We start from the raw sequence: 17,512 nt of genomic DNA on the forward strand, positions 1-17,512 counted from the left end.
GGAAGTTGCTAAAAAAAAGTTGGGTAAAGTGCGTAAAAGCCCATTTTAAGGGATTTTTTTTTTGCAATTATACTAAGTTTTAATTATAGGTATCCGTTGAAACCGGAATTTTAAAAATTCAAAATTTAAGCACTATGCAAAAGAGGCTTTAGACACGCAGCGCAAGGTCTTCGCGCGAAGGCCACGCTATAAAATACGCGGCCCAGTCCGCCGCGAACGACACAGAACTTGCAGCCTTCGCAGTCGGCGCACAAACTTAGGGTTTCTGGTTTTCAATTAGGGAATCAGGGTTTGGCTTTTCAGTTTCAGGATTAGTGTTTTCGTTTTCAATTGCTCCTTTATCATTGCAACGCCCATTTCTAGGGTTTTTCTCATCTCTTTTGAGATCGGCTCTGCGTTTTCAATTGCTCCTTTATCATTTTAACGCCTATTTCTAGGGCTTTTCTAATCTCTTTTGAGATCGGCTCCGAAGGTATGTCTGTGCAGATGTTATTTTCTGGGGGGCTTGAAACAGTTGGGAAATTGGTTTTCATTTTCTTTTTAATCGGGTTTGAAGATTGAAGGTGTTTTTCTATAGCTCTATTTGGACAAATTATGAAGAAAATTGATGAAGTTTCAATGTAGCGTTTAGAAACTCGCCTTGGGCCAGTTACTCGGAGCTGGCCCGAAGTGAAGTACTCGGGCGAGTCTAAGTACTACGCTGGACCAAAAGCCCTTGAAAAATGTTAAAAAATATAAATATAAAAATAAATGAAGTAGTGAAGGTGAAATAAAACCAAAAGAAACCTTAAAAGATCAAGTAAGCCTAAAAAAGTGTATGGAAAATGGATTTGAAAAAGCTGATTGATAGGTGAAATTTTAAAAAATCCAAAAAGGGTAAAATAAAAAAGGGAATATGGCAAAAAAGACTCACCAATCTTTGCCAATAGAGACCCAAATTATACATACAATTCCCACATCTTTCTATTTTTGGATATTTTTTCAATTTTTTATGTATACTGAGTTGTCCATAAAACTTGTCTGTTGAGTCTCGAAACACTTCGATGATCATCTGTTATTTTTTAGCAATTATGTGTTATTGAGAAGTTAGCCTTCATCTATGTTTATGGAAACATTTTTATATTGTAATGGATGATTTTATGGGGGAATTATTTATGCTCGATCTGTATTTGACTTCTAGATTTCCAATTATCTATTTCTCTGTTCTTGGTTATCCTTTTTTTATGCTTTTTATGTGAACCTTGCTGTTCTGTAATGGAAAAAGTTAAAAAGGAATCTTTGATGTTTGAATGGTTATTTATGTATATTTAGGTCTCTTTCTCTGTTTATAAATTTTGACAACTGATGGTATACATAAATTGACACTTTTGTCATTTTGTGCATAAATTTGAAGTATACTTGGTAGTTTTTGATATTCACAAGGTGATCTTTAATTTGTAGGGGTTTTCCTGTTTCTGAGGGTTAATCCATGGAAGTCATCTGCATATTTGTCATGTTTTATTTCTTATTATTAAGTTGGTGAAACTATTATATTTGGTGGTAATGGTTTGATTCCTGGGTTTTTCTGTTATTTGTGCTACGGTTTTGAAACTTTTACTTAGTTTCGAGTTTTTTGTTCTCTTTCTCTGGGTTTAGCTTTTGAAGTTTTCTGATTTTTACGCTGTTGTTCTTTTTTGAAGTTATGATTTATAAGCAACAATTGGTATATATTTAGGTTTTTATATCTTTTTTTGCTTTTTTTCTTTTCGGGTATAATGAATGGATTTTATGTTCGGATGGAAGTTTTTTGACCTTCATGTTTTTTTGCAACTCTAGTTTTTGACATGTTTGCATATTTTGTTAGGGTAAGTTTGGGTTTGGAACTGAACCGTATGTTTGAGACAAGGAGATACGTACTGTTGGGTTAATGTGCTTAGACCCAGTGTCCCTGCATATTGATGAAGTTTATTGATTCTGGTAAAGCTCAAGGATTTTTATTTTGGTTCATTAACTGTCTTATTTTATTTTGACAATTGGTTGCTTCCTGGAAGTTTATTGGTTTTTGTAAAGTTTGAAGATTTTCAAGTTTTGGCTTTACTCTTTGTTTTATTTTGACAATTGGTCGGTTCCTGGAAGGAGGAAACTGAGGCTTGTGGTTCTGCGAATGTTGCCCATTTTGTCACTCCAGGGAACTGTGAGAAATTCATCTTGAAGTTGGTATTAGTAATTATAAATGAAAACTGATGTGATTCTTGATATTCTACATCTATTTTAATACTGGAAATTTTTTATGTTGGATTGTCTTAGTGAGGTGATTATGTTCGGAAGGCTCTAATAGGTTTCCTTTATGTGCTTCTATATGTACTAGATAACTTCATATGTCGGAGCCATTTGTCCCTCTTAAAGATTACACAATAAAGTGTTGTACTTGAAGGAGAATGGAAAGGACTCCTTAAAATTTTAATAAGCAATTAAGAACAGAATTGACATACTTTTTTTTTTTGTACTATACAGTGGGATCTAGCAATACTGTCTTAAGATGGTATCTGAATTTTTTGCCTTGTATATTTTTTTCTGGTATGCAGATTCACTGAAGGAAGCTTGACTTGAAGAAAGGTTCTTGTTTGGCACTAAAAATTACAATTTGGAGTAGACATCATTGCTTATTTGCCCCTGACTGTGGTTTACAAAGTCTGGCTTCCATAAAGTTGGGTTTTATTTAGAAGGAATCTAATTTTTTTGTGAATTGGAATTGAGATGGTGAGTAGAGCATTTTGCTTGAGATTTATGGAGAAGGAAATGGAACCTGATGGAAAAGATCTTAAGGAGCCACTGCTACAGTATTCACAGAGTACTGTGGTCCCTCTCAATCAGCCACCTATAAATAAAAATGATGATACAAGAACACTTGTTTTCAGAGTCAGAGGCATTGAATGTGCTTCTTGTGCCGTATCCATTGAATCGGCAGCTAAAATATTAAGAGGGGTTCACAATGTCTCAGTGTCACTCCTTCAAGGCAAGGTTCTCATCAATTATGCCCCAAAGTTTGTGAATGTAAGTGGAAACTTCTTATCTTGATGTCCTTATCCTATAAGATTAGCAAACAATGGCTTGCCATCATGGTAATTGACATACCCATACTTTTGAGTTTTACCTACGGAATGTTGCTTACGAAAAAGAGAACTTTCTAATTATCTATGATTAAGTTGGTCCTTCTGAAGAATTAGGTGGACCATTTTAATATGCTTTTTTCACATAATCCTCAATTCCCCATTGCTATCAAAACTGGACTGGACCGGCAGGTCCAACCAGTCAGACCGCTGATCGGTGCCTTGGCCAGTCTGGTCCTCAGCACGTATAAGTTTTGACTGAAAACTCGTCAAAATAAATGTTTTACCTGTTTTGCACGGTCCGCCCAGCTGGTTTTGACCTGTTAGACAGACTAAACAATGTTAGGCTGGGTTAAGGGGGCTAGACCCCTCACTGGTTAGGTAGCCCGTCTGGTTATATTATCACTACATTTTCCTCTTCATTTGTGCACTTTTTTTTGTTGTGTCCTTGTATCTTCTTCCCAACATCCGACATCACTGTGTAAGGCATTCTTATTGTATCTGCGTGTTTGTCAAAATTAGAATTTGTGCCTTTATTTCTTTGGGTTATGTTGCATAGTCTTTATGGTATTCTTATTGTATCTGTCCGCTTGTAAAAGTAGAATTTGCTTTCTTGGAATTATCTTCTTATTATACTCAAATTCATTTGATAGCGAGTTATGGATGATTTAGGCATTTAATAATTTTGGTATTAGACTTCACCAAGGGACATGCTTATTGACTACCTACATATAACGTACGTCACTCAAAGAGTAAACCTTTATATTGAGCATGTGTTGAGCTCCAATTCTCTCTGGACATTGCTGGTGCCATCATATTATGTTCCATTTTTCCTAGTTTATCTTGTTCAAACCGTTGGTTCCAAGTTTAAGAACAGCTCAATGATAAAAGGAAAGGTTAATTGTAAGGTGTCTGTCATCGTAATCAACCATAAGAGAAAAATATATTATAGAATGGTTTTCATAGTTACTGAAATCCAAATTCAAGTACACTATGCCCACAAAATTACGTTTTAGTTCATTTCATTTTTCCTTAAAGTTCTGTCTTGGAGTTGGACAGATCCAACTTATTGCTGAGTGGCTTGGGCCACACATTGCTTGTAGATATGCTTTGGAGATGCATTTGACATGGTGTTTTATGTTCCTTTTCTTCTTTTTATGTTTGTTTTTGTGCATATCTTCCTGTATGCAATGGTTGCTTTTTTGAGCTCCCTCCTGCTTTGTCTACTTATCAAGTGCATATTATGTAAACATTCATTTGGAAATTCTGTCAAAGATTGTATTGAAAATAAGTTTACTTATTTATGTATTCATGCTGTAACTGTTAAGGTGAATGCAATTCGAGAGGCCATAGAAGAATCAGGTTTTGAATTAGAAGAGTTTGCTGAACAAGATGCAGCAGTTTGTCGAATTCAAATCAAGGGAATGACATGTACTAGTTGCGCTGAATCCATTGAGCGAGCCCTTCACAAGGTTGATGGAGTGAAGAAAGCAGTGGTCAGTTTTGCTCTTGAAGAAGCAAAGGTTCACTTCGATCCTTACACCATTGATTCTGACCATATTGCTCAAGCTATTGAAGATGCTGGCTTTGAAGCTGATCTTATCATCTCAGGCGATGAAACGAATAAAGTTCATCTCAGACTTGAGGGCCTCACATCACCCCAGGAAGCCACCCTCATTCAAAGCGCGCTTGAATATGTGATTGGTGTAAATCAGGTAGAGATGGATCCATCAGGAAACAAAGTGGCCGTAATATATGATCCAGATCTTACTGGTCCAAGATCCTTGATACAATGTGTTCAGGAAGCTGGTCATGGCCCTTACTTCTATAAAGCAAGTCTATACACACCCCCTAGGCGAAGAGAAATTGAGCGGCAAAATGAAATTCGCATCTATAAGAACCAGTTCCTCTGGAGCTCTGTGTTTTCAGTCCCTGTATTTCTTTTCTCCATGGTCTTCCCAATGCTTCCTCCATTTGAGGAATGGTTGGGCACTAAACTCTACAACATGCTTACCATTGGGATGGTTTTGAGATGGTTCCTTTGCACTCCAGTGCAGTTCATCATCGGGCGAAGGTTCTATACTTATCTGACATTTCATGTTACACCATATCTTTTATTTAGTTTTAGAAACCATATTTGAAAGGCCCTTACTTTAGCATTGAATGATGGAAATTCCCTGTAGATTTAGAATCGCAAAAATACCCATGAAACAAAGAGGCTGAACCCTGAGGAATGGTTGGTTAGCTTTGTCGGATTTTATGAACAAACTTCTATGGTTTGAATCTAGGCCTCCCACATTTTTTCAAGCAATCATTGGCTCTCAATAATAAGAAAAGTGTTAAGAAATATGATCTATTTTTATTCTATCGGCCTGGTTTAGAGAGTTTATATTGGATGGATTTGTTCCTCATTTTAATTAAGAAGCTGGAACACTAACCTTTTTATTTACATGATGGGATTGATTTGATTGTTAGCTTGTATTTTCATTGGTTATTATAGCTAGTCAACTTTTATATTCCTTGATTTCTTAAAAGTAGAAATGTTTTCGTTTTCGTTTTCGATTTCGATGAGTCTCTGGTAGCCATGGCCGTTATGACACTTCAAAAAATATGAGAGTTGTCATGATTCTCTAGTAAGCTGGGGTTTAGAGTAAATAACTGGAAATGTTTGTTTTGTCATTTATTCCTTGAGTTCATCAATGTTCTTATCGTGTTCCCCGAAGCTGATTTCTAGGTATGTTTGATCAGGTTTTACACTGGAGCTTATCATGCGCTCAAACGTGGATCAGCCAACATGGATGTACTGGTTGCTTTGGGTACCAATGCTGCTTACTTCTACTCGGTTTATACTATTATAAAAGCGTTGACCTCAGTTTCATTCCAAGGGCAGGATTTCTTTGAAACCAGTGTTATGTTGATATCTTTTATTCTCTTGGGGAAGTATTTGGAGGTGGTAGCAAAGGGGAAGACTTCTGATGCATTGGCAAAGCTTACGGATCTTGCTCCGGATACAGCATTTTTGCTGAACTTGGATGCTGATGGGAATGTGGTTTCTGAGATGGAGATCTGTACACAGTTGTTACAAAGGAATGACGTAATTAAAATTGTCCCAGGAGCCAAAGTTCCAGTTGATGGGGTCGTTATAAGGGGTCAGAGCCACGTGAATGAGAGCATGATAACAGGGGAGGCCAGACCAATTGCCAAAAGACCAGGGGATAAGGTTTGCTTATTTTACTAAACATTTGCTTTTTTGATAAAGTTTTTACTTCCATAATGATTTAACTATGACCTGAATTTTAAACAGGTTATTGGTGGAACCATAAATGAGAATGGATATTTAGTGGTGAAGGCCACTCATGTTGGTTCTGAGACTGCATTGTCTCAAATTGTACAGCTTGTGGAAGCAGCTCAGATGGCCAAGGCTCCTGTTCAGAAACTCGCTGATCAGGTTTCAAAATTCTTCGTCCCTTTGGTAAGAACCATCTTCATCGTTACTCTTGATCCTTTATACTGAACTTTGTCCAGAATCATTTGTTTCCTTTTGTTTGTTATTCTGATTTATGTCTTGTAGTTGTCATACATCTTAGTTGTTGAGTAATCCAGGATACTTAATTTCAAAGTTTAAGTTAAGTTTAACCAGCTTCCCCTTTTCACTAGGAATCTTATATTATTCTTTGTTGGGGAAATATATCGGGTAAAAAATGGATTAACATTTTTGCAACCTGGGAAAATTGATCCCATAACCGATGTAAGTGTCATTTAGCATCTAATGTCTATACAGGTTTATGGAGTCAGCATTGAGGATACTTTTATTCTGAGAAGCAAGCTAACCAATCTGTTAGAGGTGCCTTTTTATCAAATATTTGTTAAGAATTGCTTCCTTATGATTTTATTGAGGAAGCATTTATCCACCCTTGTCTCACTTGGTCTAATGTGTTTTGAAATGCATATTTATGGATACACACAATGGTGCTACACATTGCACATGCATTGTGCACATTGAGTGATTTGTGTTGTGCATGGTGCACAATACACAAGACTGAGTACTTAGTGCACTTTTGTAGTGGTTCGTGCGCATGTGTTTTGGGGAATGTAGTGCAAATCCCACGGTATGCACGTGCACAACGCTCTTCATAAGTGTGGGCAATGCGCCTACACTATGCACATGAATAGTGCACATTGAGTGATTTTGTTGTGCACAGTGCACAACACACAAGACTGAGTACTTAAGTGCACTTATGTAGAGCCTCGTGCACATGTGGGGAGATTTTGTTAGTGTGTCATAAAAGTTTTATTTGTCAAACACTGTGCTTAACTAGGTAAGATGCTTTTATAATATCCTGCTTTAAGAAGACTTTCTTTGTAAAGCAAAATTTATATTTTATATATTAGGCCATATTTTTGGTGACTTGAGGATCATCAGTTCAATGTTAAATGGAAAATTTATATGTACAATACCATTTCCTGGGCAAACTTACAATTGATCAAGTGATTTTGTGTCCTTTGGAGGCTATTTTCATGCACCTAGCTGATGATGTAGGTGTCTTGACACTTGTCTGAATTGGAACTTGGTTTGTACATGACTCTCACTAGACCTTTTGTACCTACAATGCTTTCTTAAGTTAAGTTTCCAGTCTCAAGGAACTCTCTCTAGGTCTTGTGCATCATATAGTTAACAAACCTGGATCGGAACCCAGAATCAATTACTAAATGGGTAGGGTCGATCAGGAACTCAATAGATCAACCCAGAAGGTCAAAATTCATAATCTTTAAGCATTATAAAAACTTTAAATTAGACAACGATTTAAAAAAAAAGAAGAGATATCACAGGAATCCCTTCCCAATCTGAGCCTAATATAGTGCAACCCTTTTTAGACTTATTCTCTATTCATATCGTCTTTGAGAGGGAAAAGTCTGATAGAATTGACATGAATTCCAAAGAACTGTCTGGTCAACTCATATGAGTCTCAGTTTGACCAGCAGGGTTTGCGAAATATGGTGTATCAGTTATTAAACATGTCTTATTGCCTCTTGACTTTTTTTTTTTTTTTGGGAAGGGGAGGGCAGAGTGAAAAGGGGTCCGTATCCACATTTTATATTGCTGGAACATCCCCCTCTTCTGTGATCTGTGGTCTTATTCTGAAAGCTTACACATGCTATTCATCATTCTATTGGTCAGATCCATTACTGTCCATCACGCATATGTTAATTATGTTGTTTTCACTTATCAAATTTCCTTTTTGGGCAGGTTGTAGTTGCAGCATTTCTTACATGGCTTGTTTGGTTCATCTGTGGGGAGTTTCATATTTACCCAAAACAATGGATTCCAAAGGCCATGGATGGGTTTGAATTGGCACTCCAGTTTGGGATTTCAGTGCTGGTAGTTGCTTGCCCGTGTGCCCTTGGACTTGCGACCCCAACAGCAGTCATGGTTGCGACAGGAAAGGGAGCGTCTCAAGGTGTTCTTATCAAGGGTGGAAATGCACTTGAGAATGCACACAAGGCACGTAGAAATGAGTCTGTGACAATTAGGGTGCAATTAACACCTGAAGAAATACCGGAAATGCACTTGTTATTTCATTCTCTTTTGGATGTGCCAATCATTTTCTAGTTTTCTGCAAGCTTGAATTCAGATAGGTCTTTATATGGGTTTTAGATACATAAAAGCAAATTGTTATTACTATTTCAGGAGATTATAAACATTATCCCCCTAAAAATTGGCATTTTGTAAAACTCTCACCTTAATTTTCATTTCAGGCGGCAAGCAAACTTCCCAAAATTCTCCATTTACCCCTTCTGTATGTATGTGCCCATTTCTCTTTTTCTATAAATTGCCCCTGTAAATATACCAATTCCTCTGAATTACCGAGCCCTAAAGCCTGAAGAGTTTGAATCAAATTACAGAAAATTCTATGTATTACCATGTCCAAAATGGGTGCTACTATCTAGGTCTTTAGGCTCAGAGACTAAATTAAGTTCATCATTGTATGTGTTAACGCTGCTATTTTGCCTAGAGTGTAGTCTCCCAACTATTTGCTACATCAACTGCCATCCTATTCTCTCACGTATCCTCTCTCTCTCTTTAATCCTCTCTTCTAATGCCGTCTCTCTCTCTGAAACCTCACTTCTCCCTCTCTGAAACTCATAAATCTCTTTCTCTCTCTTACACACACACATCATAGACACATTCCAACCTGCCTTAATTTTGTATCTCAACTCCTCTAAAAACAGGGGTTACAGTCTTGGTTAATCGTAGAAGAAAAGCAGAAGAATCCAAATACCAAGAAAAAAAACGAAAAAAAAAGAAATTTTTTTTTTTTTTTTCGGGGGGGGGCGGGGGGGGGGGGGGGGGGGGTTGGGATCGTTGTGGATTTTTTGGTTCAAGAAGATAGCAATTTGTGTTGGTGAAGCCATCACAGAGCGAGCTCCAATTTTGCATCGAGAATTGTGCTACTTCCACTTCTGCTATGTGAGAGCAAAGCTTGGGTTTTTGAAGGATTCCAGTCTCTGAAGAGGAGGCCTGTTTGGGGCTATCTTTAGAGCTTGATTTTCCCCAACCATCACCAATCAAATTGAGCCTACCTGATTGCAATTGTTTGGAGAGCTTGCATTTGTTGGTGTGCTTGATTGCAAGATGCCAATTAAATGAACACCAGCTCTCAAAGATTGCCAAAACAGGTGTAGTTCAGCTAAGTGTCTGCCTCTTCTTGCTGCTTTCTTTCACCATATCGCTTAGCTCCAAGCCCATCTGAATTATGCCCACGTCTTCTCCATTGTCATTGAAAGGGTGAGAGAAGAGAGGGACGGCTTCATCTTGTCAAAAAAAAAGAGAGGGAAGGCTTGGAACAAGAGGAAATATGGAGGGCTTTCATGTGCTTCGAGGCACCAGGAATCTCTGGTTTGAGACCACACATCTATGACTGTAAAATGTCACAATTGCTCCAAAAAATTGACTTCAGAGCCAAAAAAGGGACTGGTCTTGTTGCTATTCATTGTATTACCATGACTGAAATGGGTGCTACTACCTCTAAGGTGTTCACAGAGACTTAGTTAAGCTCATCAATGTAGTTTGACAAGAAAATGCTATAGAGAGACACAGAGAAAGAGGGAAATCTGGATATAGAAACACAAAAAGGGCAATTCTATGGAGATAAACATGATAAGCAATGCAAGAAACGAGTGGTTCTGGAGGGGGAGTCACCAAAAGGACAGGGTTTTTGATCTGGATTTATTTTGAAGTCACCAAGGGGTCCCTTTTTTTGTGGCGTGGTTGCGGGGGGGAGGGGGGTGGTTGTGTTTAGGGAGAGAGACTGCTTGTGATGATGGGAGGGAGAGAAGAGAGGGTTTCAGAGAGAGAGGATCCATGAGAGAATGAAAGAGAAACAATTTAGTGCTTAGGGCTTCATCGTAATTCGTATATTCATTCGCTGTTTTGTGGGGAGAAAAGAAGAAGGAAATAGGTGGATATGCACAGGAGGTGGATGAAGGGTTTTGGGAAGTTTAACATTTTCTGTTTCTTTTTTCTTTTCTTTTTTTGTTTTTTTTAATCATGTCTTCAAACTTTCTTCTCCCATGGTGTTAAGTTTTTTGAACTGTCACAATTCTTCAAGCAATGTTCTGGTAGTACTAGTTTGCCATAAATTTTAAGAGGAAGAACTGATGTGATACTTTGCATGGTTGATCTTTGGAATTGCAGGTGAAAACTGTTGTTTTCGATAAGACTGGGACTTTGACTGTGGGAAAACCGGTGGTGGTTAGTACAAAGCTCTTCTACAATGTAGCAATCCTGGAATTCTGTGAGATGGTTGCTGCTGTCGAGGTAGGGATTTTGAATATCAGTGAAAGTTAATCCATGCGAGAACTGGTAATTATGGTCTGAAGAATAAGATAAACTTCATTTTCAGAAAGTACTCTTATCATGGTTATCAAAATGAATAAGATATCTATCTTGAAGTTACCAAAGTTCATCAATTTTCTTGGAATAATATTTTTAGTCATTTCAATCAATAGGGACACCTTCTAATAGTATTGGATTTTAGACCTGCTAAAAAATAATTAAATTTCTTCTGCTATATATATGAAACTGATTAGACATTTGTTCCTCAAAGCGTAATTTGTAGAAATCAGATTTAAGAGCACAAATGGGTTCTCCAAGAGTAGCTTTTTTGCTTAGTATCATAGCACTTTTATGTTTGAACTTTGAACAATGTTGCGGCAAAATAAGATCTCTTTTACACTTGTTTTCCACCCACTCAAGTTAAAATGCTATGGGTTTGGCATCCCATTGCAGTTTGTAGAGTAGGAAGAAAGGGTTCGGGGGTTCTTTTTATAGGTAATTGGTGATAAAAAGCAGTGTTTTGAAATTCTGCTCCATAGCATAAGGTTACACTATTACGGTGTAACCATCATACGATCATGACCTGTTGACCACCATAGGATCATGCAGCTATTGCTTTTCAGTGCATTAAATACCCCTTCTCTAACATTGTCTTCAGTATATAAAAAGTTGAATTTGCATATAATAATTATGTTTGTATATTTCAGATCCATGGCCATCTTATTTTATCTGAATAATGAAACAACCTGCTAAAATTTTGCAAAAAGTTTCCCATTATCATTTAACATTTTAAGAAACATTAAGGGTATCAATTTAAAATCTTCTTGGTTTTGTCATTGTAGACTTTTTCTTCTTCTTGATCTATACCACATTTAAGGTTCTGAAAACTGGAGTGCAAGGGGAGTTTGGGAAAAATTTCAAAAATAACCCTGACTTTTCCCAATGGGGAAACCTTTTGTCCTTTCTGCAATGTCATCTCATATTTTGGGTAAAAACACTCTCCCTTAGTTCTAGATAAATTTAGTTGGAGTAGTAAATATCTAACTTCTTTGTGTGCAATTATTTTGAAGACCACCAACTCAAAAGAAAACTACTCTGGCTTAACTGGTTCTGAAGATCTACAAAAACCTTTAAAGAAATACCACACTGGTGTTTCGTAAAAATGGAGTCTGTATTTTTAACTATGGTACTGCACTCTGCCAAGGACTACATTTCTTCTAATGAAGACAACTCTTGCTTTTCCACATTGATAAATGAACTCCTCAAAGCACAGACCCAATTCCCACTCACTCTCTCCATCTCGCTTCACTGATGAGACACACGAAGGTGATATGGAGCTGACCTGGATGTCTCTATGCACGCACACACACACACACACACACACACACACACACACACACACACACACACACACACACACACACACACAGATGCCTATATATCAACCATGAACAAGAATATATTGATATGTTCCCTTTTATATTTTCTATCTTTTTATTTTTAATTTTATTTTATTTTTGGTGAGTCCCTGTATGCATATTTATTAGCAACTTAGGTTCATTCTGTTGAATTTTCCTATGGGACTGTATTTTAACATGAATTCACTTCACAGTCTAACAGCGAGCACCCTTTGGCAAAGGCTGTGGTGGAGCATGCTAAAAGGCTTCGACAACAATATGGAACCGATGCAAGCTTCATGCCTGAAGTGACTGACTTTGAGACCCATCCTGGAGCTGGGATTAGGGGTGTGATTGGTGGCAAAGAGGTTTTAGCTGGGAACAAGAAACTCATGGCCACCTATGGTGTCATACTTAGCCATGAGGTTGAGGATTACTTGGCTGAAACCGAGCAATTGGCTCGAACAATTATTCTTGTGGCTCTTGAAGGAAAGGTGGCTGGATGCTTTGCTGTGATGGACCCAGTGAAGCCTGAAGCTGCGCAGGTGGTGTCGTTCCTAAAGTCAATGGGGATTTCAAGCATCATGGTCACAGGAGACAATTTCTCGACTGCGACTGCCATAGCAAAGGAGGTTGGAATTCCTAAGGTCTTTGCGGAGACGGATCCTGTGGGCAAAGCTGAGAAAGTTAAGGAGCTACAGGTAAATTACTTGTACTATATATATATATATATATATATATATATATATATATATATATAGAGAGAGAGAGAGAGAGAGAGAGAGAGAGAGAGAGAGAAGCTGAGAAAGTTAAGGAGCTACAGGTAAATTACTTGGACTCTCTCTCTATATATATATATAGATATATATATATATATATATAGAGAGAGAGAGAGAGGGATGCTGAGAAAGTTAAGGAGTTACTGGTAATTACTTGCACTCTAATAGAGAGAGAGAGATTTTCCAGTTTTATCTTACGAGTCTTCTTATCCAAAGGGATCTATTTGATTTATCTATAAATTTTTTGAATGAGGCTAATTACAGGTATAGATCCTTTTATGGCAGTTTCATATGAGAGCGACTTTTTTAAATTCAAACTCAGACGTGGAACTGGGCGGGGCCAGAGCCCATGTCAGCAGGTCTGACATGGCCAAGTCTCAACAGGACTCAGTTGGGTTTTAAAATAGTACAGTGACCTTGGGAACCTGTGCGACTTGCCAGTTCCCGAGGTTTGTTAACGAGACCTGGCACCCTTTCTAGGCCTGAGTAACTTGGGTGAATCCAGTTTGGACTCAACAAGTTTGAAAGCACTGCATATGAGAGAGAGAGAGAGAGAGAGAGAGAGAGAGAGAGAGCTCCACAACCATCTTACGCCTTGAGATAGAACTCCACCTGACCATCGGACCCTTAAATCAGATGAAAGGGATCACAGTGGCAATGGTGGGGGATGGCATAAACGATTCGCCAGCGCTAGCAGCAGCCGACGTGGGGATGGCAATTGGTGCCGGCACCGACGTGGCAATTGACGCAGCCGATGTCGTCCTCATGAAGAGCAGCCTAGAGGATGTCATAACAGCCATTGATCTCTCGAGGCGCACTCTCTCTAGAATTCGACAAAATTATGTATGGGCCCTCGGCTACAATGTTCTTGGTATGCCCATTGCAGCAGGGATATTGTTCCCTTTCACAGGGATCCGGCTTCCCCCATGGCTTGCTGGTGCATGCATGGCTGCCTCATCTCTAAGTGTTGTGTGCTCCTCTCTTTTGCTACAATCATATAAGAAGCCCCTCAACTTCCATGAAGACCATGACCTCTCACGCTATTCTAGCTCAGTTTGAGCGGGGTGGGTTTCATATGTACATTAATGTTGGTACTTGCTTCAAATTGCTGTTGTAGAACTAGTTTGCTCATTGTTTGAAGCAGAAAGCAAGCTTCATTTCCATTTGTTTGATGAAGAAAGCAAGCTTCTTTTCCATTTCCATATTTTTTTTCTTGTTTGAGCATTTTAGAGTCGATATTTGGTGCCACCCACCACACATAGAAATTCAATGTTTTGCTTTGTGGAATGAAGAGATGCTCCTTTCCACTTTAGTTAGTGCTTTATGAGCGAGCTTGCCTTCCTTGGTGGGCATAAATTATGATTCACACTTATGGAACCAGCCATGTGAAAGATCAAGTGTAGTTTGATCTTTCTACATGTGTTAAATGTCCCTTTGATTTGCTCAGGGTTATCATCCATTGAGATGTTAAAAATTGATACTTCAGTTGAAAATGGATTGTTAGTAGGTTTCAGGTGGAAAAACTATGACCGTCGGGAAAATTATTTCAAGATTTTTGGCTTGAGGTCTAGCTCTAAGGCATCCTTGGAAATGCCAACAAACAATTTGTGACTGTTGACATCTGAGGGGAGATTGACATGAAAGCCTGATCAGTATCTATTTTAGCAGATGAAGTTAGTGAAAATACTGCAATACTTCTCTGCCTGTGCATCACCACTCAGTCAGTCTTCTTCTTTCTTCCACAAAGGGCAGAGAAAGGGAAGAGAAAATTAGACATCATGCTCTTAAATGTCAGAGCGTAATATTCTATTACCCTTCTAATTAGGTCTGAACGATTTTATTTATTGTATATACCTTGGCTATAATTAAATGAAGGATGCAGTTTCTATAAGGCCTAGGCCTTAATGGAAGAAAAAAGAGAGAGCAAAGCCTAACATTGAAACCTAGGAAAACACTTTGGGCATTAGAAATCTCTATTTTGGATCTAAAATGAATTTCCACCACTAATTATGTAATTTAAAGCTCAAAAAAATGGTACAGATCTTGTGGATTTGTAAATACTTAGAAAATAAAAAGTTTAAATAATGTGCCCCAACATACGTTATTTTTAGGGTTTGAAATCTTTTGTAAGTACCATAATGGTCAAGGCCAAGATGATCTATTTGAAGGTTTTTTAACGCTCTATGTGCAATTTTTTAGTAAGTTTTGCGGTGAGGCTTTACTTTTTTCACATAAAGCCTAGACGTTTTTTAACTTTTTCCATAATTAAAATAACCTCGGTATTTCATTTCCATAATGAGAAAGAAACAAACACTATGTAGAAGTTACTACTAAGTGGTTGGACTCTGAATTATGGGCTACGGGGATCTTTAAACCCATATAGGGATCTTTAAACCAAAACAAGTTTGTAAATTTATTCTTCAGCCGACCCCAATTAGTTGGGAAAAAGGTTCGACAATGATGATGAAACTTAATCTTCAGTATAAACTTAATCTAAACCATGGCGGAAGCTCATTTTCGAGCCCGAACACTGAAAGCTTGTTGTCCCACTGATTAGGAAAGAGATTCCTAACTAATTGTGAGCCAAGAAAGTCTAAACTTTGCACGACGGAACATAAATCGAGATTTCTCAGTTAACTGCAGCAAAAGATTGCATTTGGCTTCCAGGATTCATGAACTCCACGAATCTGCAACCACCTTCTGTAGAAGAATGCTCTGGGGCCATCTGACGGATTGAGAACCCATTTCACCCTCCATTCCCTAATTTCTAAGGTTCAAGAAAATGAGTAGGTGGGGTTAGGAAATCATGACTCTGGTTAATAGGGCTGAGAATCCGAAACCCGAATTTTGGATCTTATTTGGATTAGGGTATAGATCCAAGATTTGGATTTGACAATTGGATCCGGATCTGAAATATGGATCCGAATAGTAATTTGGATGGTTCAAGAAAATGAGTAGGTGGATTAGTAAACCACGACTCTGGTGAATAAGGGTTGGGAATTTACCCTGTTTGGATCCTATCTTGTTCTGGGTATGGATCCAAGGTTTGTATCCAATAGTCGGATCTGGATCTGAAATTTAGATCCGAGCCATGACTATGGTGAATAGGGGTTGAGAATTGCCCGGTTTGGATCCGAAACCAGAATTTTAGATCCTATCTTGATCTGGGATAGATCCAAGAATCCAATGGTCGGGTCCTGATCTGAAATTTAGATACGAACAGTAATTTGGATCGGATCTAGTTACAAGTGGTTCCGACCTAGTTATTAATATATTATATATTATCTTATATACATATAGATTACATAGTATTTTTATTATATATTATTCATATTATTTTATAGATATAAATAATATATAAAATAAATTTTTGGATGCAATCGAGTCCAAATATGGATCCCATATATACTTTTCATATTCAAATCCAGATCTAAATATTTCGAATCCAATCAGATCTAGATGTGATCTAGATCCTATATATACTTTTTGGATTCGAATATGGATCCCGGTGGATCTGGACCCGATCCAACTTATTCTCAACCCTAAAAAAGCTCATTTTGGTCTTTCTAAATGTGCCTAGTGAATGTTAGATGCAAATATTGAATTTGAATGGCTAGAATCTGCCCCAACTTCCTGAAGATAAAAAACATTGATCCAAACACACTTCTATTTTGATTATAAGAATAATCCATGATTCCTCACTATTTGAAAACGAAGTTCCCAAACTTCATTTAAGTATGTCAATTCTATTAAAAAACAAAGAAATTGTTTAATAAATTGTTGTATTGCCGTTAAAAGTCACATTTTCCCATCTGTCAATTTTTAATAAACAACAAGAAAAAGATTTGTTCACAAGAACATTCACAAAGTCCCCTTCATTTTCACTATTCTCAACATTATCCAAATATTCCACTAACCCATCATCTTCATTGACCTCAAACTCAACCCAAATACTTTATTGAGCCATCCTGGGGATCTCTAAACTCGGTGGTTCTATACAAAAGCTTACAAAGGGGCTCAAAAAATGCTTTACATCCAAAATATAAACAAGCTATTAATATACAAAAAATAGGGGGCCATGTCCTAAAAAAAGTGCTAAAAAAAAATCCAAAACCAATATTTCTTTCATTTGCATAGTTTCCCATTCTTCCCTTTTCATCTTCCTCACTGCAAGTGTTTATAACACTGAACTCCTTAGAACCATCATTACTGCTCCCTTTAAAATGTTATTCCACTGGTTCATGTAGATTTTTCATAGGTGCCTGTTGTCATTCAAATGATTGGTCATACTTTAACACAAGCAAAAAAGATTGGTCAAACTTTAACACGAACAAAAAAACTAACGAATTCCAAAGCACTCATTACCTTGATAGAACTATCAATTTCTTCCACATTGGCACTATACTATAA

At 37.6% G+C, this 17,512-nt stretch overlaps 1 protein-coding gene across 6 annotated transcripts; it reads left to right on the forward strand.

Annotated features, from left to right (window-relative positions):
- The first annotated feature begins 221 nt into the window (after positions 1-221).
- On the forward strand, positions 222-14,302 carry HMA5 (heavy metal atpase 5). Of its 6 annotated transcripts, XM_088863076.1 has the most exons (11): positions 222-472; positions 1,844-1,956; positions 2,116-2,173; positions 2,565-3,033; positions 4,418-5,163; positions 5,838-6,309; positions 6,394-6,561; positions 8,338-8,592; positions 10,786-10,908; positions 12,539-13,024; positions 13,739-14,302. In XM_088863076.1, the coding sequence occupies exons 4-11, from the start codon at positions 2,737-2,739 to the stop codon at positions 14,159-14,161; spliced, it is 2,970 nt and encodes a 989-aa protein (XP_088719202.1). In that variant the 5' UTR covers positions 222-472; positions 1,844-1,956; positions 2,116-2,173; positions 2,565-2,736; the 3' UTR covers positions 14,162-14,302. The 6 variants fall into 6 exon arrangements, with proteins under 6 accessions (XP_088719202.1, XP_020526354.1, XP_006850179.2 ...); XM_020670695.2 differs by lacking the exon at positions 2,116-2,173; XM_088863074.1 differs by lacking the exons at positions 222-472; positions 2,116-2,173 and adding an exon at positions 1,409-1,539.
- Positions 14,303-17,512: the final 3,210 nt, after the last annotated feature.

This window comes from Amborella trichopoda, chromosome 3 (assembly GCF_054954075.1).
Source record: "Amborella trichopoda isolate Santa Cruz 75 chromosome 3, AtrichopodaSantaCruz75HAP2 v2.0, whole genome shotgun sequence".
Taxonomy (NCBI): domain Eukaryota; kingdom Viridiplantae; phylum Streptophyta; class Magnoliopsida; order Amborellales; family Amborellaceae; genus Amborella; species Amborella trichopoda.

Coding starts and splice junctions, on each gene's coding strand:
- HMA5 (XM_088863076.1), top strand. CDS start 2,737: ATGGTGAGTAGAGCATTTTGCTTGAGATTTATGGAGAAGGAAATGGAA. Junction 8,593..10,785: donor CACTTGAGAATGCACACAAG/GCACGTAGAAAT, acceptor TTGGAATTGCAG/GTGAAAACTGTTGTTTTCGA. Junction 10,909..12,538: donor AGATGGTTGCTGCTGTCGAG/GTAGGGATTTTG, acceptor TTCACTTCACAG/TCTAACAGCGAGCACCCTTT.